At 44.7% G+C, this 25,613-nt stretch overlaps 3 protein-coding genes across 3 annotated transcripts; all 3 read right to left on the minus strand.

Annotated features, from left to right (window-relative positions):
- Nucleotides 1-1,052: 1,052 nt before the first annotated feature.
- On the minus strand, nucleotides 1,053-8,042 carry LOC146756968 (uncharacterized). Its single transcript, XM_085523287.1, has 6 exons — nucleotides 7,690-8,042; nucleotides 6,627-6,741; nucleotides 6,188-6,361; nucleotides 5,970-6,076; nucleotides 5,401-5,538; nucleotides 1,053-1,155 (listed from the first exon to the last, which is right to left on the minus strand). The coding sequence occupies exons 1-6, from the start codon at nucleotides 7,890-7,892 to the stop codon at nucleotides 1,053-1,055; spliced, it is 840 nt and encodes a 279-aa protein (XP_085379413.1). The 5' UTR covers nucleotides 7,893-8,042.
- Nucleotides 8,043-10,546: 2,504 nt separating this feature from the next.
- LOC146756969 (uncharacterized) lies at nucleotides 10,547-18,066 on the minus strand. Its single transcript, XM_085523288.1, has 6 exons — nucleotides 17,184-18,066; nucleotides 16,121-16,235; nucleotides 15,682-15,855; nucleotides 15,464-15,570; nucleotides 14,895-15,032; nucleotides 10,547-10,649 (listed from the first exon to the last, which is right to left on the minus strand). Exons 1-6 carry the CDS (start codon nucleotides 17,384-17,386, stop codon nucleotides 10,547-10,549), a joined length of 840 nt encoding a protein of 279 aa, XP_085379414.1. The 5' UTR covers nucleotides 17,387-18,066.
- A 5,215-nt stretch (nucleotides 18,067-23,281) lies between these two features.
- On the minus strand, nucleotides 23,282-24,453 carry LOC146756970 (protein MANBAL-like). Its single transcript, XM_085523414.1, has 2 exons — nucleotides 24,078-24,453; nucleotides 23,282-23,639 (listed from the first exon to the last, which is right to left on the minus strand). Exons 1-2 carry the CDS (start codon nucleotides 24,294-24,296, stop codon nucleotides 23,532-23,534), a joined length of 327 nt encoding a protein of 108 aa, XP_085379540.1. The 5' UTR covers nucleotides 24,297-24,453; the 3' UTR covers nucleotides 23,282-23,531.
- Nucleotides 24,454-25,613: the final 1,160 nt, after the last annotated feature.

Here is a 25,613-nt window from a genome sequence, read left to right on the forward strand (position 1 = left end):
AAAGATGCAGCTATGCTTCCCATTTTAACAATGAAAATTAAGAATAGGTTTCAAGATTGAAAAAAAAAATATATCATTTATTTGCTTTCTTTATGACTCCATTTTCAGTTGACATAAATACATGACTTGCAGATTTTCAAATGGAATATATGGAGTTGCAACTAAAAGTTTGATCATGTCTCTCTACCAGACCTCTACAAGTCTCATTTTACCAGAGAGAAATATCCTCCTTCTTACTTGTGTCACCGCTTCTGGCAGTAAATACATTTGTGAGTGACTGTTTTTCAAGGCTGAAGCACAGGAAGAGTAAAATTTCATCAAAACTGTGATCAAAACCTGGAGTTCTCACTGAGAATGGCAATCACTGCCATTAAAGCAGCCTCATGTGGTTGTTTCACAGAAACAAGATCACATATCCCACTAGTTTTGTGGGTTTTTTGGTCTCTTTTTTACATGCTTTAATAATAAAGACTAAAAATTAAGTTTTGTTATTTTGTATATGCAGTGTTTCTTCCTGAAGTTCACACCTTATTGCCACTCTTGCCAGTATCAGTACAGCGCAGGGCCTGCAGTCACCTCCCTACCTCCCCAGACCAAATCCATGAATCATTTGCTTCTCATAGGCCTCAGATGAAAATACTATTTTATAACAACTCTAACCACGTTAAGGACAGTGAGACACTTTAAGTCAGTGCTGTGCAGTTCTACAAACTTGGCAAATACCTCTAATGAGGAGGAATGTCTAACGTGCAGCCTGAGGTCTTCGATACCACAACTAAAGCAGATCTAAACCTGAAAATACTTACACCAGCATGTTAGTGTAAACCCTTACCTTCTCTAGTGTTAACTACGGCTTGCCATAGCATCGTGGCAAGTCTCAAAACCACAAACGTGGGGAAATAACGAATGGCAGGATTTTCAGAGTAGCCTATGGTCAGCACAGCTTGGGAATTCAGCTCTCCTAGGCCCTCCAGGAAAATGTCATCATGCATTTTCCTCACAGAATTACTTAACTAGTCTCAGGAGCTTGCAAAACCCACAGAGGTTTTTAACTAGCTTACTGAAGCAAAGGCTTGAAGGTTGTCCTGAGGGGCTTCATTCGTTTTGCTTTGTTGCTGAGCTGTGGTTTCCAGTCTGTCACTTCCAGCCTTGAGCCTGAAAGAGAGACAGGCCTTGCTGTGGACATTCACAAGAGCACAACTTCTGAAAGAGCAGTCTTTATGGAGGGAAACTGACAACTTCTACTTTCAAAAACTCACGTTACTTAATTGCATTCCCTTCTATTAGAATTCAAAAAATAGCTTTTTGAAAGGAACATGCACACAATTCTCCCAGCATGGAAAAAGCAACTTCTTGATTGGCAGCCCTCCTAATTACAGGTTAGTAAAACAAGGCAACCAACTTTCATATCACTGAATCTACCCTGCTGAAACGATGCTCAGTGTGCTACAGCAACCTGAGCTCATGCCCCCACTGTAACCTTAAGCTGCTCATAGGAGCAGACACGGAATGCAGCAGCCCCATTCCTTCCCAGTCACTGTCATAGCTGAGTGCACGCTGAAGCATCCTGAGCTACAGAAATGTCCCAGAGAAGGAATCAGCTCTCCACTCTGGGTTGTTACAGCAAAGACCTGAGCACCACTCTCTGGGAACTACGTGGAAACTTAGGACGGACATGGAGAAACCTCAGAGTCCAGAGCTTTGATGTGAGTATATGGCTTGTGTTGTCGTGTAATTTGGTGCCTGTTTACATTAAACATCCCCAATATGGCTGCAGTCTTTCATGTGGCACAAGCTTAGCAAAAGGGCCAATTCACAGTTGGGCATTGAAGGCAGGAGCTTGGGCTCCTCCTAGAATCAGGGATGGGGAGAATTCAGAAATACCCATTGCTCATCCACTGTTAGGTTCATGTCAGCTTCAGTGCAGAAACCTGCAGGGGGAGCAAAGTGTTTCTGTGTATCCACTAGAAGGCTGTTTCTAACACACTGCTTTGCCCCTCCAGCTTGTGAAAAGCACCCAGGCCTGCTAGCAGCATTATGTACCTTGAACAGCTGGCCTAGAGCTTAAGTATTTCAAGGTCTCATTGTTCAGAAGCATAAGGCAGAGGCAGCAGCAGAGGGAGGTGGGTCCAGAGGTGACAAGCCTAGAAGTAAGCAAGCCAAGAAGTAAGCAAGCCAACAGGGGTCCCTGCACATCCTTCAGAGAAAGTACCTCAGAGTACTGGGGAGATTCAGTCTTCCTCTTGCTCTGCTCCTGCTGCGGGCAGGGCACCTATGAAGAATGGACAAAGTGAGACACATTCAGTCTCTTGCAGTGAGTTTTCCTAAGTCTGTTAAGCCCTGTCATCAAAGCTTTGCCATGCTCTCTGTGGGGAAGTGCAGCTGCAAGCTTTGTTAAAAATTGGTGTTATCTAGCTTTACAACGTGAGTTTTCCAGTTATCATGTTCTGTGTTTTTTTTCAAGATTGTAATAGGGCCCTCTGTCAAAAGAAGCCCAACTCTATGCAGAGAGATGTGCATAATCAGGCAGAGCTTTCTAAAGAACAGCACCTGTTGCAGAACGGCAGGAGAAAAGCAAACGATCACACCTGTCATTGACATATGATCAGCTAATCTCGTTTATTCCTTGGCTGCGTGTACATTTATAATACGGATAATTAGCTCATACATATTGCAAAAGTGGAGCTCATCATTGGTTCCCAATTACATACCATCCCCAAGTATCTTTGCAGCTTCTTGTTATCATCCTGAAAGCTACTCCCTTGCTGAGTTCACAGAACCATGGCTAGTTTCTCACCATCCCAGGGCATCCTGTTGTTCTCACTGTCCTTGCAGGTGGTATGGCTGCTTGATTAACTGCACCGTGTTTACGACCCTTCTCAGCTAACTAGCTGTAAAAAACACTCTCTACATTTCCCCCGTTTTCCTTTAGGCTGAAAAGGCTCAGTTTACCGACCGACTAACCATATTTAACAAGCAATTCAGTTCATTTGTTCAATTAGTTCTCATGTAGTTTTATCCTGCCCCGTAGCTGCTGCTCTGTGAACTCCTTATCTTGATCCATGGCTGCTGCTCCATAAATTCTTCTTGTATTACAACAATTTCAAGATACTGCCTATAGAATAACAACACTACTTATATTAATAACATAACTATGATAACTCAATCAAGGCCTTGATTGACAATACTCTGAAAGTGAAAAAAGAGACAAGTCAAATACAACATAACAACATTACTGTTAAACCCACTAAAAAGAACAAATATGTTTGTACTGCAACCTAAGTTTCTGCAACCTGAAAATAAATCTGTGAGGGTCCCATTGTGTTAATCTGTAACTGATTTGGAAAAGTCTTCAATTTTCATATACTCTGATACATTGATTTTTTAATGACCACTAAAATTTGTGCAATAAATGCTTTTAAGATGCTCATAACCATGCTCTACTGACTGAGTTATCCGGGCTAATAATTGATTAATGATCGCGCAATTTAATGGAATAGCATGTCAAATAGAACCAATTTTAGAGGAAAAATGTACTAGAGTATCACTAGGGGCATTATTACTTACTGACCCTTGAGAAACAGCAAGCCATGTTGGTGTTGGATGTAACAGGCGGTGCCAGCAGGGCGTCCCCTGCTTCAAGGTGCACATTTCCTCTCTCACCCATCACAGATTCTCTCCTGCATTCAGGGTCTGAAGGATTTCTTCCAGTTGTACACCATATCTGCGTGGCCAGTACGTGATACAGAGCCCAAGTGCAACACCTGCTTGGAAAACAGAATAAACTATCAAATTTAGTTCTATTAGCGTGCACTTTTGTCTAAAATGATCACAGAGGCTGCCTGCAGTGAGTGGGGAAAAAGGCATCATTAGTCTCAGGCAATGTGATGGGGTTACTTCCTGCTAGCAAACATTTCCAGGCTGATTAAGAGAGGTGCTGGGAAGATATCCAGGGCCTACTGACGCGAGAACAAAGAGGGACAGCAAACTTGCATTTCAGTTGCCTTTGCCCGCCTGCCTACGAAAAGAGCCCTCAGCCTTCAGTACTGCTGCACTTGCAGGTGGGGGGGAGTGAGGGTCACGAAGCACTGGAACAGGCTGCCCAGGGAGGTGGTGGAGTCTCCTTCTCTGGAGATATTCAAGACCCGCCCGGACGCCGAGCTGTGTGATGTGGTATATGGAGCCTGCTTTGGCAGGGGGGTTGGACTCGACGATATCTAGAGGTCCCTTCTAGCCCCTACAATTCTGTGATTCTGTGATTCCGGGAGGGACGTGAAGCCGACCACTTCATGGCCCTGCAATTGCCAGCCCGAGCCAGGCACTGTATTGAGCAGCTACTGAAAGAGGCAGCAACACTTATCAAATGTTTGTTTCGCTTTTATTTACAACAAAGAGAAGCCAAATGCATCCAAAATACATTTCAATATGAAATCAAAAAGGCGGAATACTGGTAATGATTAAAGACACAGCTTCCTTAGTTCCCCTCTGGAGTCCATGAAAGGGAAAGCACAGCCAGGCCTGAAAACCGCACCACACAGTGTGTGTCCTTTGGTGCACCTGTGAGGACGCAATCCAGGCGATTCTGCTGTCCTTTGTGCCTTTCTGCTCAAGCCCTTATCGTTTCTTTTTGCTTTCCTTCTTGGCTTTCTTGCTCAGCTGAGCAGCACTTGCCTTGGGTTTCTTCACTGTCTCCCAAGTCTGATACTCAAAACCCTCCGAGTCATGCAAGAATCAATTGGGAAACAGTCAGGGAGCTTTAACCATAGCCAAAACAATTTTCATATTCAGTAAGTGTAACATACTCTACTTTTTGCAAACCGTAACATACTCAAATATAATGGACACATCTATTTTATAGATGCACATCCAGATCTATGAAGTTATTTACTTCTGCTCGGTACCCTTTGCAGTCCAGTTTTTACAAATACAACCACTCTTATGAATGAACACCCATGGGTAAAATACTTATGTGTAGGAGGAGTTAAACTGCTTAGTAATTTAACAAAAGAAATAACAGCTAGATCTCCTCTGAAACAAAACAGGTGGTTCCTGCTCAGTGGAACTGAAGACAGTAATAACAAGGGTTCTGTTTTGAGAAGAATTTACAAACATTTCAGTTTTTCAAGTTGAACTTCTGCGTCTGTGGGCTACAGACACATTTTAATAGTGTATAGCAGGCAGACATCAGCTTAGAAACAAACACTTGAAATCTTACAGAGAATTTTGAGCAGAAGCCCTTTTCTCAACTTTCAAATTAACACCAGACACATGAACAGTATACGTGAGAAGATGTCAATGAACACATCTTCAAAATAGCACCGTTAAACTTGGTGCTGTTACCAAAAAGGTTCAAACTCAACACTGATAACTAAAAACCTAGCAATAAATTTAAAAGTTTACCTAGCATTTCCATGAAGGATAGCATAGTCCTCAGCTGTCCATCCATTAACGTCTTTATGGAAAATTTCAGCACCATAGCGAAGAAGCATTTCTACCAACTTAAGCTCCCCACCGGCCGCTGCAGTCATAAGTGGGGTTCTACAGCATCCAAAATACAAGACAAACCATACAATTTAGTCAGACATTGTAATTATTTTAATTCCCATTTGCTCAATCTCAAAGAAAAATAAAATCACTTTATGAACAGAAAAAAAAGCTTCTATATTAACAACACTTGCATACAAACTTGGCATCAATTTGAAAAACTCTCTCTGGCATAACAGCAATGTTGCTGGCACAATAGCAATTTTCCTGCCACAGCGGCTACCAGAAACAATGTTTTCTTGCAGTTTTCAACGCAGAAAACATGCAATAATGCATGTCACCTGCCAAGCTGAGACCTGCTTTCGCCAGTCACTCAACGAGCTCTTTCTCTGTGTCTTTCTACTTCAATGCTCATTCCCATCCCTCCCATCAGTCCAACCTGAAGACAACTAAGGTGACCTGCAGAGTTTAGACCATCTCCTCACCTTTCACACGGATCTCGAGTGTGAACATCAGCTCCTTTTTTAAGAAGGAGCTCTACCATTTCTTTGTGATTTTCAGAGATAGCAAGAGTAAGAGGAGTACATCCGTCCTGAAAGAACAGAAATAATTCAAGTTAAAAATCAAAAGAAACAAACAAAAAATCTACAATAAAAATATCAATGCAACTTTTTGAACTTCTCTATTGAATATCGAAATGTACCTTATTCTGAGCATTGATACGGGCACTGTGCTCAATTAACATCCCTGCTAGAAATGTGTTAGGAGTTACAGCAGCCAAGTGAAGGGCAGTGTTGCCACCAGCATCTGCCAGGTTCGGATCAGCACCATGCTCTAGCAGGATCACTGCACATCTTTCTTTCTGGCATTGTACTGCCTGGAAACAACACACACACACACACACACACACACAAAAAAAAAAGGTAAAATTTCCAGCAGTCATATTTCACTGTGTCACTACTACTACAACTTCCCATTCCTGGAATATAAAAGCATCTGCCAAGATTAGCTAGCACATGCCAAAGCCACACTGATTACAGCATGCATGCTTCTACACAGACTTACTTAAAAAATCTGGAAAGACATCATTTAATACATAATCAATAATTCCTACTTGCAGCAACATAGTATGTTCTACTTACCTTCATCAGTGGAGATCTGTTATCACTGTCAAAAAGATTTAGCTTACACTTGTTTTCTACTAGAAACGTAACGACATCCTCACGTCCATTTGCACAAGCAAGATGCAGTGGTGTCCTAAAAGTGAAACGTGTAAATTGAAACAGACAGCTAAATAAATATTTTCACTCTGTGGTACATGAACAGGGCAAATTGCATTTCTTTATCCCAATTACCTCCCAAAATAAACAAAATAAAATAAAAACAAGCTTATTCCATTACCAGCGTGCACCAAACCATGTCCCTTAGTACAACATCTACATGTTTCTTGAACACCTCCAGGGACGGTGACTTTACCACCAACCTGGGCAGCCCATTCCAGTGCACAACCACTCTCTGGAGAGGCTTATCCTAGCATCCAACGTGAACCTCCCCTGGTGCAAGCTGAGGCTGTTCCCTCTTGTCCTAACAGCTCCCATCACGGGCAGGCTGATGAGTACCCTCCATAAGACCAGCTTCCTCCAAGGCAAAGAAGATGAGGACGAAATAACAGGCAGAACGTCAAATAACTCATCATGCCTTGTCACAGACATGGAACAACTCGAGGGTGACTGTCCCCACTGAGAAATTCCCAAATAAGTATACAAGATCCTTCACCTCCGAACAGAAGCCTGACAATATTGATCTGAGCACTGTATTTATTATTTATTTAGCACAGTGTACCGCAAAGAGCTCGAATGAGTAATTTAACTGTAACAAACACAACTTTGTGCAGGAGCCCCTCCTCACCCAAAAGCAGCCGTTACCAAGCACTGGGGAATATGACAACCTAAAGGAACCACCATCAGCTTCGCAAGCAAGAAAGCCTTCATGAAGCCAGCAGCCTTATCGCTGCCTTTTCTCACCAGCCCCCAACAGAGCTCCCAGCTCGGAGGAATGCCGAGCAGCCCTACGAGGGATCCAGGCCGGGAGGGCACATCGGAGCGGCCTCTACCGGCCGTCCCAGCCACACGCGGCCCCCGTTAACAGCAGCCCTCTGTGCCCAGGTCATGCAGCGGGGATCCCGGCCCGGCCCGCCGCCCTTACCGCTGCGCCTTGTCGCGCTCGTCGATGTCGTGCTTCTTCAGTCCTTGCTGCACCAGGGCCAGGTCTCCGGCGGCGGCCCCTCGGTGCAGCTTGGTCAGCTCCTTCCGGCGGATCTCGTACGCACCGGCGGAGCACGCCGAGGCGGCGCTGCCGGGCGGCGGATCCCGTTTTTTCTTCTTTACGAAGCTGAGCATCTTCTTCATATTGTCTCAAAACTCTGCCGGGCCGAGCCCCGAGCAGGACGCGGAAACACGGCGCACGCTCAGGAAGCCGCGGCCCAACCCACAGGCTGCAGGGCAGCCTCAGGCTCCCAGCCGGAGCCGGGAGCCCCACGTATCCGTTATACGTGCGATATTAAGCGATATGAAGCGATAGTAAGCGATATGAAGAGGATACACACCCGCGGAGAGCAGGAGTGTGCGCGTCTGTAGGCTCGGCTGCCTCAGAAAGCGGTTGGCAACGGTGTGTCCTGGGGCCGTTGCCTTTGGAATAGTCACGGGGATAACCGTCTGCAGGGTTATTTCTTGCCCTACTTGTGGGTATTATTTAATAGGGATCTCAAAGCACACGTTTTTAACCTGTTACTAAACCAGTTGTCAGCTTTCTGTCTTCAGTTTTCCCATCTTCCCCTCCCCCCCTCCACCTTTGTTCATACTGTTTATTAAATCTTTAATATGGGTGATTTTGAATAATATTTTAAATTCATTCCTGTTAAAAACAAATAGTTCCATTTAATTTTTATTTTTCTTCAGAAATTGGTATTTCCTGTCACAGTTCCTCATATTCTCAGTGTGTTCTCTTTGGTAATCTGGAGCTTTCTCTAAGAACCATTGAGCAATTGCTATTCCTGTTGCTGTCTGCGTGAGGTGATTCCTCTTCTTTTACCCAGTACTAGATCCACGTAGCACAGTAAGATTTTCAAGTAAGGGCTTAAGTGTGGCTTAAGTGTTGCGTAAGCATTGGCATTTGGGTTAGTCTGCTAAAGACTCACCTTTCCTTTGACATAACAATACGGCTGGATAATTTAGCTCACAATCCTTGCAGCTCTGAGGTACAAAATGGCAGTCTGAAGCTCTCTTTTTGCAGTCTTTATTTTTCCCCTATTAAATCACTGTGTGTATTTTGCTTATTGAAGAGTAACAATGGCAGTAAAGGCTTGTGTGCTGCGTGTTGTCTGGTCATAGAATCTTTTAATCATAGAATGGAATGGCCTGGATTGAAAAGGCCCACAATGACCATCTAGTTTCAACCCCCCTGGATATAGCCACATCCAGCCTGGCCTTGAATGTCTCCAGGGATGGGGCATCCTCAACCCCCTTGGGCAACCTGTTTCAGTGAGTTACCACCCTCTGTGTGAAAAACTTCCTCCTAATATCTAACCTAAACCTCCCCTGCCTTAGTTTCAAACCATTCCCCTTGTCCTATCAGTATCCACAGGTGATTTACTACGCCTGATTTGCAGCTGATGTGTTTACAAGCTGGGAAATCTGGCTGGGCAGATAGCATGTTTCTGCATTGCTTGCTCCAGGGCTTTGAAGAGAACTGGGCAGTTGCAGGTAGAGACTATAGCAGCTCCAGCTCTGTCTAGGTTGGAGAGCTAGAGCTGAGGTGGTGCTTTTGATGTTACACTCTTGCTTTCCTATGCAGCCAATGTGTATGCTTAAATACAGTTTTGCTTGTTCCTGGTCCAGTCTGAAGCTCTCACACTGTATCTCATGCACATGGTCTGTTAATCCTCAGCTGGATTAACAGCTAGTTTCTATTGATAATGCTGAAAGAATTCCTTTTGGCTTACTCTAAATGAAAAAGATGCAGCTATGCTTCCCATTTTAACAATGAAAATTAAGAATAGGTTTCAAGATTGAAAAAAAAAATATATCATTTATTTGCTTTCTTTATGACTCCATTTTCAGTTGACATAAATACATGACTTGCAGATTTTCAAATGGAATATATGGAGTTGCAACTAAAAGTTTGATCATGTCTCTCTACCAGACCTCTACAAGTCTCATTTTACCAGAGAGAAATATCCTCCTTCTTACTTGTGTCACCGCTTCTGGCAGTAAATACATTTGTGAGTGACTGTTTTTCAAGGCTGAAGCACAGGAAGAGTAAAATTTCATCAAAACTGTGATCAAAACCTGGAGTTCTCACTGAGAATGGCAATCACTGCCATTAAAGCAGCCTCATGTGGTTGTTTCACAGAAACAAGATCACATATCCCACTAGTTTTGTGGGTTTTTTGGTCTCTTTTTTACATGCTTTAATAATAAAGACTAAAAATTAAGTTTTGTTATTTTGTATATGCAGTGTTTCTTCCTGAAGTTCACACCTTATTGCCACTCTTGCCAGTATCAGTACAGCGCAGGGCCTGCAGTCACCTCCCTACCTCCCCAGACCAAATCCATGAATCATTTGCTTCTCATAGGCCTCAGATGAAAATACTATTTTATAACAACTCTAACCACGTTAAGGACAGTGAGACACTTTAAGTCAGTGCTGTGCAGTTCTACAAACTTGGCAAATACCTCTAATGAGGAGGAATGTCTAACGTGCAGCCTGAGGTCTTCGATACCACAACTAAAGCAGATCTAAACCTGAAAATACTTACACCAGCATGTTAGTGTAAACCCTTACCTTCTCTAGTGTTAACTACGGCTTGCCATAGCATCGTGGCAAGTCTCAAAACCACAAACGTGGGGAAATAACGAATGGCAGGATTTTCAGAGTAGCCTATGGTCAGCACAGCTTGGGAATTCAGCTCTCCTAGGCCCTCCAGGAAAATGTCATCATGCATTTTCCTCACAGAATTACTTAACTAGTCTCAGGAGCTTGCAAAACCCACAGAGGTTTTTAACTAGCTTACTGAAGCAAAGGCTTGAAGGTTGTCCTGAGGGGCTTCATTCGTTTTGCTTTGTTGCTGAGCTGTGGTTTCCAGTCTGTCACTTCCAGCCTTGAGCCTGAAAGAGAGACAGGCCTTGCTGTGGACATTCACAAGAGCACAACTTCTGAAAGAGCAGTCTTTATGGAGGGAAACTGACAACTTCTACTTTCAAAAACTCACGTTACTTAATTGCATTCCCTTCTATTAGAATTCAAAAAATAGCTTTTTGAAAGGAACATGCACACAATTCTCCCAGCATGGAAAAAGCAACTTCTTGATTGGCAGCCCTCCTAATTACAGGTTAGTAAAACAAGGCAACCAACTTTCATATCACTGAATCTACCCTGCTGAAACGATGCTCAGTGTGCTACAGCAACCTGAGCTCATGCCCCCACTGTAACCTTAAGCTGCTCATAGGAGCAGACACGGAATGCAGCAGCCCCATTCCTTCCCAGTCACTGTCATAGCTGAGTGCACGCTGAAGCATCCTGAGCTACAGAAATGTCCCAGAGAAGGAATCAGCTCTCCACTCTGGGTTGTTACAGCAAAGACCTGAGCACCACTCTCTGGGAACTACGTGGAAACTTAGGACGGACATGGAGAAACCTCAGAGTCCAGAGCTTTGATGTGAGTATATGGCTTGTGTTGTCGTGTAATTTGGTGCCTGTTTACATTAAACATCCCCAATATGGCTGCAGTCTTTCATGTGGCACAAGCTTAGCAAAAGGGCCAATTCACAGTTGGGCATTGAAGGCAGGAGCTTGGGCTCCTCCTAGAATCAGGGATGGGGAGAATTCAGAAATACCCATTGCTCATCCACTGTTAGGTTCATGTCAGCTTCAGTGCAGAAACCTGCAGGGGGAGCAAAGTGTTTCTGTGTATCCACTAGAAGGCTGTTTCTAACACACTGCTTTGCCCCTCCAGCTTGTGAAAAGCACCCAGGCCTGCTAGCAGCATTATGTACCTTGAACAGCTGGCCTAGAGCTTAAGTATTTCAAGGTCTCATTGTTCAGAAGCATAAGGCAGAGGCAGCAGCAGAGGGAGGTGGGTCCAGAGGTGACAAGCCTAGAAGTAAGCAAGCCAAGAAGTAAGCAAGCCAACAGGGGTCCCTGCACATCCTTCAGAGAAAGTACCTCAGAGTACTGGGGAGATTCAGTCTTCCTCTTGCTCTGCTCCTGCTGCGGGCAGGGCACCTATGAAGAATGGACAAAGTGAGACACATTCAGTCTCTTGCAGTGAGTTTTCCTAAGTCTGTTAAGCCCTGTCATCAAAGCTTTGCCATGCTCTCTGTGGGGAAGTGCAGCTGCAAGCTTTGTTAAAAATTGGTGTTATCTAGCTTTACAACGTGAGTTTTCCAGTTATCATGTTCTGTGTTTTTTTTCAAGATTGTAATAGGGCCCTCTGTCAAAAGAAGCCCAACTCTATGCAGAGAGATGTGCATAATCAGGCAGAGCTTTCTAAAGAACAGCACCTGTTGCAGAACGGCAGGAGAAAAGCAAACGATCACACCTGTCATTGACATATGATCAGCTAATCTCGTTTATTCCTTGGCTGCGTGTACATTTATAATACGGATAATTAGCTCATACATATTGCAAAAGTGGAGCTCATCATTGGTTCCCAATTACATACCATCCCCAAGTATCTTTGCAGCTTCTTGTTATCATCCTGAAAGCTACTCCCTTGCTGAGTTCACAGAACCATGGCTAGTTTCTCACCATCCCAGGGCATCCTGTTGTTCTCACTGTCCTTGCAGGTGGTATGGCTGCTTGATTAACTGCACCGTGTTTACGACCCTTCTCAGCTAACTAGCTGTAAAAAACACTCTCTACATTTCCCCCGTTTTCCTTTAGGCTGAAAAGGCTCAGTTTACCGACCGACTAACCATATTTAACAAGCAATTCAGTTCATTTGTTCAATTAGTTCTCATGTAGTTTTATCCTGCCCCGTAGCTGCTGCTCTGTGAACTCCTTATCTTGATCCATGGCTGCTGCTCCATAAATTCTTCTTGTATTACAACAATTTCAAGATACTGCCTATAGAATAACAACACTACTTATATTAATAACATAACTATGATAACTCAATCAAGGCCTTGATTGACAATACTCTGAAAGTGAAAAAAGAGACAAGTCAAATACAACATAACAACATTACTGTTAAACCCACTAAAAAGAACAAATATGTTTGTACTGCAACCTAAGTTTCTGCAACCTGAAAATAAATCTGTGAGGGTCCCATTGTGTTAATCTGTAACTGATTTGGAAAAGTCTTCAATTTTCATATACTCTGATACATTGATTTTTTAATGACCACTAAAATTTGTGCAATAAATGCTTTTAAGATGCTCATAACCATGCTCTACTGACTGAGTTATCCGGGCTAATAATTGATTAATGATCGCGCAATTTAATGGAATAGCATGTCAAATAGAACCAATTTTAGAGGAAAAATGTACTAGAGTATCACTAGGGGCATTATTACTTACTGACCCTTGAGAAACAGCAAGCCATGTTGGTGTTGGATGTAACAGGCGGTGCCAGCAGGGCGTCCCCTGCTTCAAGGTGCACATTTCCTCTCTCACCCATCACAGATTCTCTCCTGCATTCAGGGTCTGAAGGATTTCTTCCAGTTGTACACCATATCTGCGTGGCCAGTACGTGATACAGAGCCCAAGTGCAACACCTGCTTGGAAAACAGAATAAACTATCAAATTTAGTTCTATTAGCGTGCACTTTTGTCTAAAATGATCACAGAGGCTGCCTGCAGTGAGTGGGGAAAAAGGCATCATTAGTCTCAGGCAATGTGATGGGGTTACTTCCTGCTAGCAAACATTTCCAGGCTGATTAAGAGAGGTGCTGGGAAGATATCCAGGGCCTACTGACGCGAGAACAAAGAGGGACAGCAAACTTGCATTTCAGTTGCCTTTGCCCGCCTGCCTACGAAAAGAGCCCTCAGCCTTCAGTACTGCTGCACTTGCAGGTGGGGGGGAGTGAGGGTCACGAAGCACTGGAACAGGCTGCCCAGGGAGGTGGTGGAGTCTCCTTCTCTGGAGATATTCAAGACCCGCCCGGACGCCGAGCTGTGTGATGTGGTATATGGAGCCTGCTTTGGCAGGGGGGTTGGACTCGACGATATCTAGAGGTCCCTTCTAGCCCCTACAATTCTGTGATTCTGTGATTCCGGGAGGGACGTGAAGCCGACCACTTCATGGCCCTGCAATTGCCAGCCCGAGCCAGGCACTGTATTGAGCAGCTACTGAAAGAGGCAGCAACACTTATCAAATGTTTGTTTCGCTTTTATTTACAACAAAGAGAAGCCAAATGCATCCAAAATACATTTCAATATGAAATCAAAAAGGCGGAATACTGGTAATGATTAAAGACACAGCTTCCTTAGTTCCCCTCTGGAGTCCATGAAAGGGAAAGCACAGCCAGGCCTGAAAACCGCACCACACAGTGTGTGTCCTTTGGTGCACCTGTGAGGACGCAATCCAGGCGATTCTGCTGTCCTTTGTGCCTTTCTGCTCAAGCCCTTATCGTTTCTTTTTGCTTTCCTTCTTGGCTTTCTTGCTCAGCTGAGCAGCACTTGCCTTGGGTTTCTTCACTGTCTCCCAAGTCTGATACTCAAAACCCTCCGAGTCATGCAAGAATCAATTGGGAAACAGTCAGGGAGCTTTAACCATAGCCAAAACAATTTTCATATTCAGTAAGTGTAACATACTCTACTTTTTGCAAACCGTAACATACTCAAATATAATGGACACATCTATTTTATAGATGCACATCCAGATCTATGAAGTTATTTACTTCTGCTCGGTACCCTTTGCAGTCCAGTTTTTACAAATACAACCACTCTTATGAATGAACACCCATGGGTAAAATACTTATGTGTAGGAGGAGTTAAACTGCTTAGTAATTTAACAAAAGAAATAACAGCTAGATCTCCTCTGAAACAAAACAGGTGGTTCCTGCTCAGTGGAACTGAAGACAGTAATAACAAGGGTTCTGTTTTGAGAAGAATTTACAAACATTTCAGTTTTTCAAGTTGAACTTCTGCGTCTGTGGGCTACAGACACATTTTAATAGTGTATAGCAGGCAGACATCAGCTTAGAAACAAACACTTGAAATCTTACAGAGAATTTTGAGCAGAAGCCCTTTTCTCAACTTTCAAATTAACACCAGACACATGAACAGTATACGTGAGAAGATGTCAATGAACACATCTTCAAAATAGCACCGTTAAACTTGGTGCTGTTACCAAAAAGGTTCAAACTCAACACTGATAACTAAAAACCTAGCAATAAATTTAAAAGTTTACCTAGCATTTCCATGAAGGATAGCATAGTCCTCAGCTGTCCATCCATTAACGTCTTTATGGAAAATTTCAGCACCATAGCGAAGAAGCATTTCTACCAACTTAAGCTCCCCACCGGCCGCTGCAGTCATAAGTGGGGTTCTACAGCATCCAAAATACAAGACAAACCATACAATTTAGTCAGACATTGTAATTATTTTAATTCCCATTTGCTCAATCTCAAAGAAAAATAAAATCACTTTATGAACAGAAAAAAAAGCTTCTATATTAACAACACTTGCATACAAACTTGGCATCAATTTGAAAAACTCTCTCTGGCATAACAGCAATGTTGCTGGCACAATAGCAATTTTCCTGCCACAGCGGCTACCAGAAACAATGTTTTCTTGCAGTTTTCAATGCAGAAAACATGCAATAATGCATGTCACCTGCCAAGCTGAGACCTGCTTTCGCCAGTCACTCAACGAGCTCTTTCTCTGTGTCTTTCTACTTCAATGCTCATTCCCATCCCTCCCATCAGTCCAACCTGAAGACAACTAAGGTGACCTGCAGAGTTTAGACCATCTCCTCACCTTTCACACGGATCTCGAGTGTGAACATCAGCTCCTTTTTTAAGAAGGAGCTCTACCATTTCTTTGTGATTTTCAGAGATAGCAAGAGTAAGAGGAGTACATCCGTCCTGAAAGAACAGAAATAATTCAAGTTAAAAATCAAAAGAAACAAACAAAAAATCTACAATAAAAATATCAATGCAACTTTTTGAACTTCTCTATTGAATATCGAAATGTACCTTATTCTGAGCATTGATACGGGCACTGTGCTCAATTAACATCCCTGCTAGAAATGTGTTAGGAGTTACAGCAGCCAAGTGAAGGGCAGTGTTGCCACCAGCATCTGCCAGGTTCGGATCAGCACCATGCTCTAGCAGGATCACTGCACATCTTTCTTTCTGGCATTGTACTGCCTGGAAACAACACACACACACACACACACACACACAAAAAAAAAAGGTAAAATTTCCAGCAGTCATATTTCACTGTGTCACTACTACTACAACTTCCCATTCCTGGAATATAAAAGCATCTGCCAAGATTAGCTAGCACATGCCAAAGCCACACTGATTACAGCATGCATGCTTCTACACAGACTTACTTAAAAAATCTGGAAAGACATCATTTAATACATAATCAATAATTCCTACTTGCAGCAACATAGTATGTTCTACTTACCTTCATCAGTGGAGATCTGTTATCACTGTCAAAAAGATTTAGCTTACACTTGTTTTCTACTAGAAACGTAACGACATCCTCACGTCCATTTGCACAAGCAAGATGCAGTGGTGTCCTAAAAGTGAAACGTGTAAATTGAAACAGACAGCTAAATAAATATTTTCACTCTGTGGTACATGAACAGGGCAAATTGCATTTCTTTATCCCAATTACCTCCCAAAATAAACAAAATAAAATAAAAACAAGCTTATTCCATTACCAGCGTGCACCAAACCATGTCCCTTAGTACAACATCTACATGTTTCTTGAACACCTCCAGGGACGGTGACTTTACCACCAACCTGGGCAGCCCATTCCAGTGCACAACCACTCTCTGGAGAGGCTTATCCTAGCATCCAACGTGAACCTCCCCTGGTGCAAGCTGAGGCTGTTCCCTCTTGTCCTAACAGCTCCCATCACGGGCAGGCTGATGAGTACCCTCCATAAGACCAGCTTCCTCCAAGGCAGAGAAGATGAGGACGAAATAACAGGCAGAACGTCAAATAACTCATCATGCCTTGTCACAGACATGGAACAACTCGAGGGTGACTGTCCCCACTGAGAAATTCCCAAATAAGTATACAAGATCCTTCACCTCCGAACAGAAGCCTGACAATATTGATCTGAGCACTGTATTTATTATTTATTTAGCACAGTGTACCGCAAAGAGCTCGAATGAGTAATTTAACTGTAACAAACACAACTTTGTGCAGGAGCCCCTCCTCACCCAAAAGCAGCCGTTACCAAGCACTGGGGAATATGACAACCTAAAGGAACCACCATCAGCTTCGCAAGCAAGAAAGCCTTCATGAAGCCAGCAGCCTTATCGCTGCCTTTTCTCACCAGCCCCCAACAGAGCTCCCAGCTCGGAGGAATGCCGAGCAGCCCTACGAGGGATCCAGGCCGGGAGGGCACATCGGAGCGGCCTCTACCGGCCGTCCCAGCCACACGCGGCCCCCGTTAACAGCAGCCCTCTGTGCCCAGGTCATGCAGCGGGGATCCCGGCCCGGCCCGCCGCCCTTACCGCTGCGCCTTGTCGCGCTCGTCGATGTCGTGCTTCTTCAGTCCTTGCTGCACCAGGGCCAGGTCTCCGGCGGCGGCCCCTCGGTGCAGCTTGGTCAGCTCCTTCCGGCGGATCTCGTACACACCGGCGGAGCACGCCGAGGCGGCGCTGCCGGGCGGCGGATCCCGTTTTTTCTTCTTTACGAAGCTGAGCATCTTCTTCATATTGTCTCAAAACTCTGCCGGGCCGAGCCCCGAGCAGGACGCGGAAACACGGCGCACGCTCAGGAAGCCGCGGCCCAACCCACAGGCTGCAGGGCAGCCTCAGGCTCCCAGCCGGAGCCGGGAGCCCCACGTATGCGTTATACGTGCGATATTAAGCGATATGAAGCGATAGTAAGCGATATGAAGAGGATACACACCCGCGGAGAGCAGGAGTGTGCGCGTCTGTAGGCTCGGCTGCCTCAGAAAGCGGTTGGCAACGGTGTGTCCTGGGGCCGTTGCCTTTGGAATAGTCACGGGGATAACCGTCTGCAGGGTTATTTCTTGCCCTACTTGTGGGTATTATTTAATAGGGATCTCAAAGCACACGTTTTTAACCTGTTACTAAACCAGTTGTCAGCTTTCTGTCTTCAGTTTTCCCATCTTCCCCTCCCCCCCTCCACCTTTGTTCATACTGTTTATTAAATCTTTAATATGGGTGATTTTGAATAATATTTTAAATTCATTCCTGTTAAAAACAAATAGTTCCATTTAATTTTTATTTTTCTTCAGAAATTGGTATTTCCTGTCACAGTTCCTCATATTCTCAGTGTGTTCTCTTTGGTAATCTGGAGCTTTCTCTAAGAACCACTGAGCAATTGCTATTCCTGTTGCTGTCTGCGTGAGGTGATTCCTCTTCTTTTACCCAGTACTAGATCCACGTAGCACAGTAAGATTTTCAAGTAAGGGCTTAAGTGTGGCTTAAGTGTTGTGTAAGCATTGGCATTTGGGTTAGTCTGCTAAAGACTCACCTTTCCTTTGACATAACAATACGGCTGGATAATTTAGCTCACAATCCTTGCAGCTCTGAGGTACAAAATGGCAGTCTGAAGCTCTCTTTTTGCAGTCTTTATTTTTCCCCTATTAAATCACTGTGTGTATTTTGCTTATTGAAGAGTAACAATGGCAGTAAAGGCTTGTGTGCTGCGTGTTGTCTGGTCATAGAATCTTTTAATCATAGAATGGAATGGCCTGGATTGAAAAGGCCCACAATGACCATCTAGTTTCAACCCCCCTGGATATAGCCACATCCAGCCTGGCCTTGAATGTCTCCAGGGATGGGGCATCCTCAACCCCCTTGGGCAACCTGTTTCAGTGAGTTACCACCCTCTGTGTGAAAAACTTCCTCCTAATATCTAACCTAAACCTCCCCTGCCTTAGTTTCAAACCATTCCCCTTGTCCTATCAGTATCCACAGGTGATTTACTACGCCTGATTTGCAGCTGATGTGTTTACAAGCTGGGAAATCTGGCTGGGCAGATAGCATGTTTCTGCATTGCTTGCTCCAGGGCTTTGAAGAGAACTGGGCAGTTGCAGGTAGAGACTATAGCAGCTCCAGCTCTGTCTAGGTTGGAGAGCTAGAGCTGAGGTGGTGCTTTTGATGTTACACTCTTGCTTTCCTATGCAGCCAATGTGTATGCTTAAATACAGTTTTGCTTGTTCCTGGTCCAGTCTGAAGCTCTCACACTGTATCTCATGCACATGGTCTGTTAATCCTCAGCTGGATTAACAGCTAGTTTCTATTGATAATGCTGAAAGAATTCCTTTTGGCTTACTCTAAATGAAAAAGATGCAGCTATGCTTCCCATTTTAACAATGAAAATTAAGAATAGGTTTCAAGATTGAAAAAAAAAATATATCATTTATTTGCTTTCTTTATGACTCCATTTTCAGTTGACATAAATACATGACTTGCAGATTTTCAAATGGAATATATGGAGTTGCAACTAAAAGTTTGATCATGTCTCTCTACCAGACCTCTACAAGTCTCATTTTACCAGAGAGAAATATCCTCCTTCTTACTTGTGTCACCGCTTCTGGCAGTAAATACATTTGTGAGTGACTGTTTTTCAAGGCTGAAGCACAGGAAGAGTAAAATTTCATCAAAACTGTGATCAAAACCTGGAGTTCTCACTGAGAATGGCAATCACTGCCATTAAAGCAGCCTCATGTGGTTGTTTCACAGAAACAAGATCACATATCCCACTAGTTTTGTGGGTTTTTTGGTCTCTTTTTTACATGCTTTAATAATAAAGACTAAAAATTAAGTTTTGTTATTTTGTATATGCAGTGTTTCTTCCTGAAGTTCACACCTTATTGCCACTCTTGCCAGTATCAGTACAGCGCAGGGCCTGCAGTCACCTCCCTACCTCCCCAGACCAAATCCATGAATCATTTGCTTCTCATAGGCCTCAGATGAAAATACTATTTTATAACAACTCTAACCACGTTAAGGACAGTGAGACACTTCAAGTCAGTGCTGTGCAGTTCTACAAACTTGGCAAATACCTCTAATGCAGGAGGAATGTCTAACGTGCAGCCTGAGGTCTTCGATACCACAACTAAAGCAGATCTAAACCTGAAAATACTTACACCAGCATGTTAGTGTAAACCCTTACCTTCTCTAGTGTTAACTACGGCTTGCCATAGCATCGTGGCAAGTCTCAAAACCACAAACGTGGGGAAATAACGAATGGCAGGATTTTCAGAGTAGCCTATGGTCAGCACAGCTTGGGAATTCAGCTCTCCTAGGCCCTCCAGGAAAATGTCATCATGCATTTTCCTCACAGAATTACTTAACTAGTCTCAGGAGCTTGCAAAACCCACAGAGGTTTTTAACTAGCTTACTGAAGCAAAGGCTTGAAGGTTGTCCTGAGGGGCTTCATTCGTTTTGCTTTGTTGCTGAGCTGTGGTTTCCAGTCTGTCACTTCCAGCCTTGAGCCTGAAAGAGAGACAGGCCTTGCTGTGGACATTCACAAGAGCACAACTTCTGAAAGAGCAGACTTTATGGAGGGAAACTGACAACTTCTACTTTCAAAAACTCACGTTACTTAATTGCATTCCCTTCTATTAGAATTCAAAAAATAGCTTTTTGAAAGGAACATGCACACAATTCTCCCAGCATGGAAAAAGCAACTTCTTGATTGGCAGCCCTCCTAATTACAGGTTAGTAAAACAAGGCAACCAACTTTCATATCACTGAATCTACCCTGCTGAAACGATGCTCAGTGTGCTACAGCAACCTGAGCTCATGCCCCCACTGTAACCTTAAGCTGCTCATAGGAGCAGACACGGAATGCAGCAGCCCCATTCCTTCCCAGTCACTGTCATAGCTGAGTGCACGCTGAAGCATCCTGAGCTACAGAAATGTCCCAGAGAAGGAATCAGCTCTCCACTCTGGGTTGTTACAGCAAAGACCTGAGCACCACTCTCTGGGAACTACGTGGAAACTTAGGACGGACATGGAGAAACCTCAGAGTCCAGAGCTTTGATGTGAGTATATGGCTTGTGTTGTCGTGTAATTTGGTGCCTGTTTACATTAAACATCCCCAATATGGCTGCAGTCTTTCATGTGGCACAAGCTTAGCAAAAGGGCCAATTCACAGTTGGGCATTGAAGGCAGGAGCTTGGGCTCCTCCTAGAATCAGGGATGGGGAGAATTCAGAAATACCCATTGCTCATCCACTGTTAGGTTCATGTCAGCTTCAGTGCAGAAACCTGCAGGGGGAGCAAAGTGTTTCTGTGTATCCACTAGAAGGCTGTTTCTAACACACTGCTTTGCCCCTCCAGCTTGTGAAAAGCACCCAGGCCTGCTAGCAGCATTATGTACCTTGAACAGCTGGCCTAGAGCTTAAGTATTTCAAGATCTCATTGTTCAGAAGCATAAGGCAGAGGCAGCAGCAGAGGGAGGTGGGTCCAGAGGTGACAAGCCTAGAAGTAAGCAAGCCAAGAAGTAAGCAAGCCAACAGGGGTCCCTGCACATCCTTCAGAGAAAGTACCTCAGAGTACTGGGGAGACTCTTGCTCTGCTCCTGCTGCGGGCAGGGCACCTATGAAGAATGGACAAAGTGAGACACATTCAGTCTCTTGCAGTGAGTTTTCCTAAGTCTGTTAAGCCCTGTCATCAAAGCTTTGCCATGCTCTCTGTGGGGAAGTGCAGCTGCAAGCTTTGTTAAAAATTGGTGTTATCTAGCTTTACAACGTGAGTTTTCCAGTTATCATGTTCTGTGTTTTTTTTCAAGATTGTAATAGGGCCCTCTGTCAAAAGAAGCCCAACTCTATGCAGAGAGATGTGCATAATCAGGCAGAGCTTTCTAAAGAACAGCACCTGTTGCAGAACGGCGGGAGAAAAGCAAACGATCACACCTGTCATTGACATATGATCAGCTAATCTCGTTTATTCCTTGGCTGCGTGTACATTTATAATACGGATAATTAGCTCATACATATTGCAAAAGTGGAGCTCATCATTGGTTCCCAATTACATACCATCCCCAAGTATCTTTGCAGCTTCTTGTTATCATCCTGAAAGCTACTCCCTTGCTGAGTTCACAGAACCATGGCTAGTTTCTCACCATCCCAGGGCATCCTGTTGTTCTCACTGTCCTTGCAGGTGTTATGGCTCCTTGATTAACTGCACCGTGTTTACGACCCTTCTCAGCTAACCAGCTGTAAATAAAACTCTCTACAGGAAATAAAGTCTAGTTATCTGGTAAAGATACGAGGGAACAGTGCCAGTCTCATTGGAGAAAGCGCACACACACAGATTGCCTCCTTTCATTAAATGCATTTGAGTCTAAATATTGCTTTAGCATCTTGGGTTCTAGCAGTCAGAGCTTGCCAACTGGAAAAGGACACACAGAAAACAGCAGAGCAAGATGTGCTAGCTTCAAGCTTCCAACACAGAGCACCAGATAATAGAGGGGCAGACACGCATCTGACAGTATCCTTTAGTCAAAGAGTCCTGTTCAATCATCTCTAAAGTCAATGGGCTATTACGGTTCACATCTGTGTGGCTTTCCAAGGAAAGCGAGTTGGCTGCCTTTCCAAAGGCTGTAATCAGTGCACGGGGAGCTGCGAGGCTCTGCAGAAACAGAGCAACAAGCAGCTATTACTCAGGTTTGTAGATTGGTGCTGCTGAGAAGTGAACACTGCTTCCTTCTGCTGTTCGAACCAAGGTAGTCTCCAAAGCCTGAAGCCTCTAAAACGAAGCTCATCTGTACCTGAACCTAAGCATCATTCCTAAGAAATGGAGATTGTCTCTTTTGTTTATTGTCATGTGAATTCATCACATGCACAGGGAATCATGGGGACAGTGCATATACAGAGAAAATAAGAAATAGAGCATACAAACAACCTGAACACAAACAAGTTTGTCAGTTCCATCGCATTAATTGGAGGAATGAGGGCCAGAAACCCCACATCAAACAAAGCGGTCATCATTCCCAAAGAACAAGCACAAGATATACAGTATCTCAACTAAATTCATTGAGGGAAATGATGGGTAGTGATGGCTGCAAAGAGAACAGAGGAGTAACGGAGAATCAGCACCAGCAATTGCAGGCTCTGCCTCACTGCAGACCACATCACTGAGGTCCAATTTTAACTAAAGGGAAGGTGGCATCATAGTCTCCTGTCTCACATGAAAACTTCACCTAAAGCTTCAGCTGTACAACCTCAAAGAGCAAGTGTGGAAGCCAGTACTGGAAACAGCCAGTAAACACAAAACCCTCCGAGTCCAACATGCAGCTGGGCTTCCCAGTACAAACAGCAACAGACAGTGCATCAGAACCCAGAAAAAGCCAAAGGGCTTGAGACAAACTCAAGGCGCAGGGACACCTTTCTTCCTTCCACGCTGCTTTTGTTTCTCTCAGCCCTCACAGAGCAGGGGATGCTCACAGTCCGTCGCCAGCAGTTCCAGATGGGCTGAAAGGCCACCAGTTGGGAACACCAAAACGGAAACGTGGGACAAGCAGCTCCATTTCCAGGAGGGATGTGAAGCCAACCAGTTCATGACCCTGCGATTACCAGCCCGAGCCAGGCATGTTTTGAGCAGCTATTGAAAGAGGCAGCACCACTATTCAAATGTTTGTTTCGCTTTTATTTGCAACAAAGAGAAGCTAAATGCATCCAAAATACATTTCAATATGAAATCAAATAGGAGGGATACTGGTAGTGACTAAAACTTCCTTAGTTCCTCTCCGCAGTCCACGAAAGGGAAAGCATGGCCAGGCCTGAAAACCAGACCACGCAGTGTGTGTCCTTTGGTGCACCTCTGAGGATGCAATCCAGGCGATTCTGCTGTCCTTTGTGCCTTCCTGCTCAAGCCCTTATCGTTTCTTTTTGCTTTCCTTCTTGGCTTTCTTGCTCAGCTGAGCAGCACTTGCCTTGGGTTTCTTCACTGTCTCCCAAGTCTGAGACTCAAAACCCTCCGAGTCCTGCAAGAAGCAATTGGGAAACAGTCAGGGAGCTTTCTTACAACTGGCTGACAGCTGCTTTGGGAGAAAAAGTCACCTGACCGAGCAGCTTTGGGGGCCAGCACTGGAAACCGCCTTCCTGACCTCAAGGCACATTAGAAACTCCACCTCTGTCTAGTTCCCAAAAATCCCATGCAAACCAGAGCCTAAAGTCCTCTCTAGCAAGGCGGTCCGTGCTGGGAGGGTGGACCCTCTGCCTGGCAGCTCATAGGGCGCAGCAGCAGCTGAAGGATAGGATGAGCTGGCAGCTCAAGGCTGCTGGCGTGCGGAAGGAAGGACAGAACCAAGTGCGGCACTCTCAGCAGTGCTGGGGCACACTGCCGTAGGCAACAGCTACAGACGGTTCCCTCCCAGCCGACTGCCTGAGCATTCCTATCAGTCTCACACAGCGCTACTTACTGCCTCTGGGGACTTGGAAACTGGCAGGATGATGGCCAGCACACACAGGAGCTGGAAAAGGTCTCCAAACAAGAGTCCGTAGCGCAGCATGTTCTCCAGTATCGTGGGCTCAGGGATCTCAGGTGGTGAGAAATGCAGTTCAACAGCCATAGCACAGACAGCTGCTGCTCCACTGCTCTCACAGAGGCTGCCTGCAGTGAGTGGGGAAAAAGGCATCATTAGTCTCAGGCAATGTGATGGGGTTACTTCCTGCTAGCAAACATTTCCAGGCTGATTAAGAGAGGTGCTGGGAAGATATCCAGGGCCTACTGATGCGAGAACAAAGAGGGACAGCAAACTTGCATTTCAGTTGCCTTTGCCCGCCTGCCTATGAAAAGAGCCCTCAGCCTTCAGTACTGCTGCACTTGCAGGTGGGGGGGAGTGAGGGTCACGAAGCACTGGAACAGGCTGCCCAGGGAGGTGGTGGAGTCTCCTTCTCTGGAGATATTCAAGACCCGCCTGGACGCCGAGCTGTGTGATGTGGTATATGGAGCCTGCTTTGGCAGAGGGGTTGGACTCGATGATCTCTAGAGGTCCCTTCTAGCCCCTACAATTCTGTGATTCTGTGATTCTGGGAGGGACGTGAAGCCGACCACTTCATGGCCCTGCAATTGCCAGCCCGAGCCAGGCACTGTATTGAGCAGCTACTGAAAGAGGCAGCAACACTTATCAAATGTTTGTTTCGCTTTTATTTACAACAAAGAGAAGCCAAATGCATCCAAAATACATTTCAATATGAAACCAAGAAGGCGGGATACTGGTAATGATTAAAGACACAGCTTCCTTAGTTCCCCTCTGGAGTCCATGAAAGGGAAAGCATGGCCAGGCCTGAAAACCGTACCACACAGTGTGTGTCCTTTGGTGCACCTGTGAGGACGCAATCCAGGCGATTCTGCTGTCCTTTGTGCCTTCCTGCTCAAGCCCTTATCGTTTCTTTTTGCTTTCCTTCTTGGCTTTCTTGCTCAGCTGAGCAGCACTTGCCTTGGGTTTCTTCACTGTCTCCCAAGTCTGATACTCAAAACCCTCCGAGTCCTGCAAGAATCAATTGGGAAACAGTCAGGGAGCTTTCAAACAACTGAAAAGGAAGAGAAACAAGAGAGGATGGGTGGGTGTCAATAAGGGAAAAGCTTAACAGGCAAGAATAAACCTATCCATGAGCTCCAGCACACACACGTGACCACTGCCTTGATACTAACAGGAACGTTATTCTAGCCATTAAAGTTACCCATGTTCACGTACCTGGTTGTGGACGTGTTCGTGGCCTTGCTGCTGCTGTGCTCTACAACGCCAGCCACAGAAATAAAGAGTGCAGAAAGCTGATCTGTTGAAGACAGAGGAGTGAGCTGTGCTTAACCAACACTGCTTCAGCACACGCTTACAGTAAGGCACACCTACCTTACAACGGCCACGCAGGAAGCTCCAGACACAGCTCCGGACTGTTTCCATGAAGCCCAATTGCATTTCACAGCCACTCACACTCTGCTCCTCGACAGTCTG

This window comes from Coturnix japonica, chromosome 24 (genome assembly GCF_054131305.1).
Source record: "Coturnix japonica strain WE chromosome 24, WE-NBRP24, whole genome shotgun sequence".
Taxonomy (NCBI): domain Eukaryota; kingdom Metazoa; phylum Chordata; class Aves; order Galliformes; family Phasianidae; genus Coturnix; species Coturnix japonica.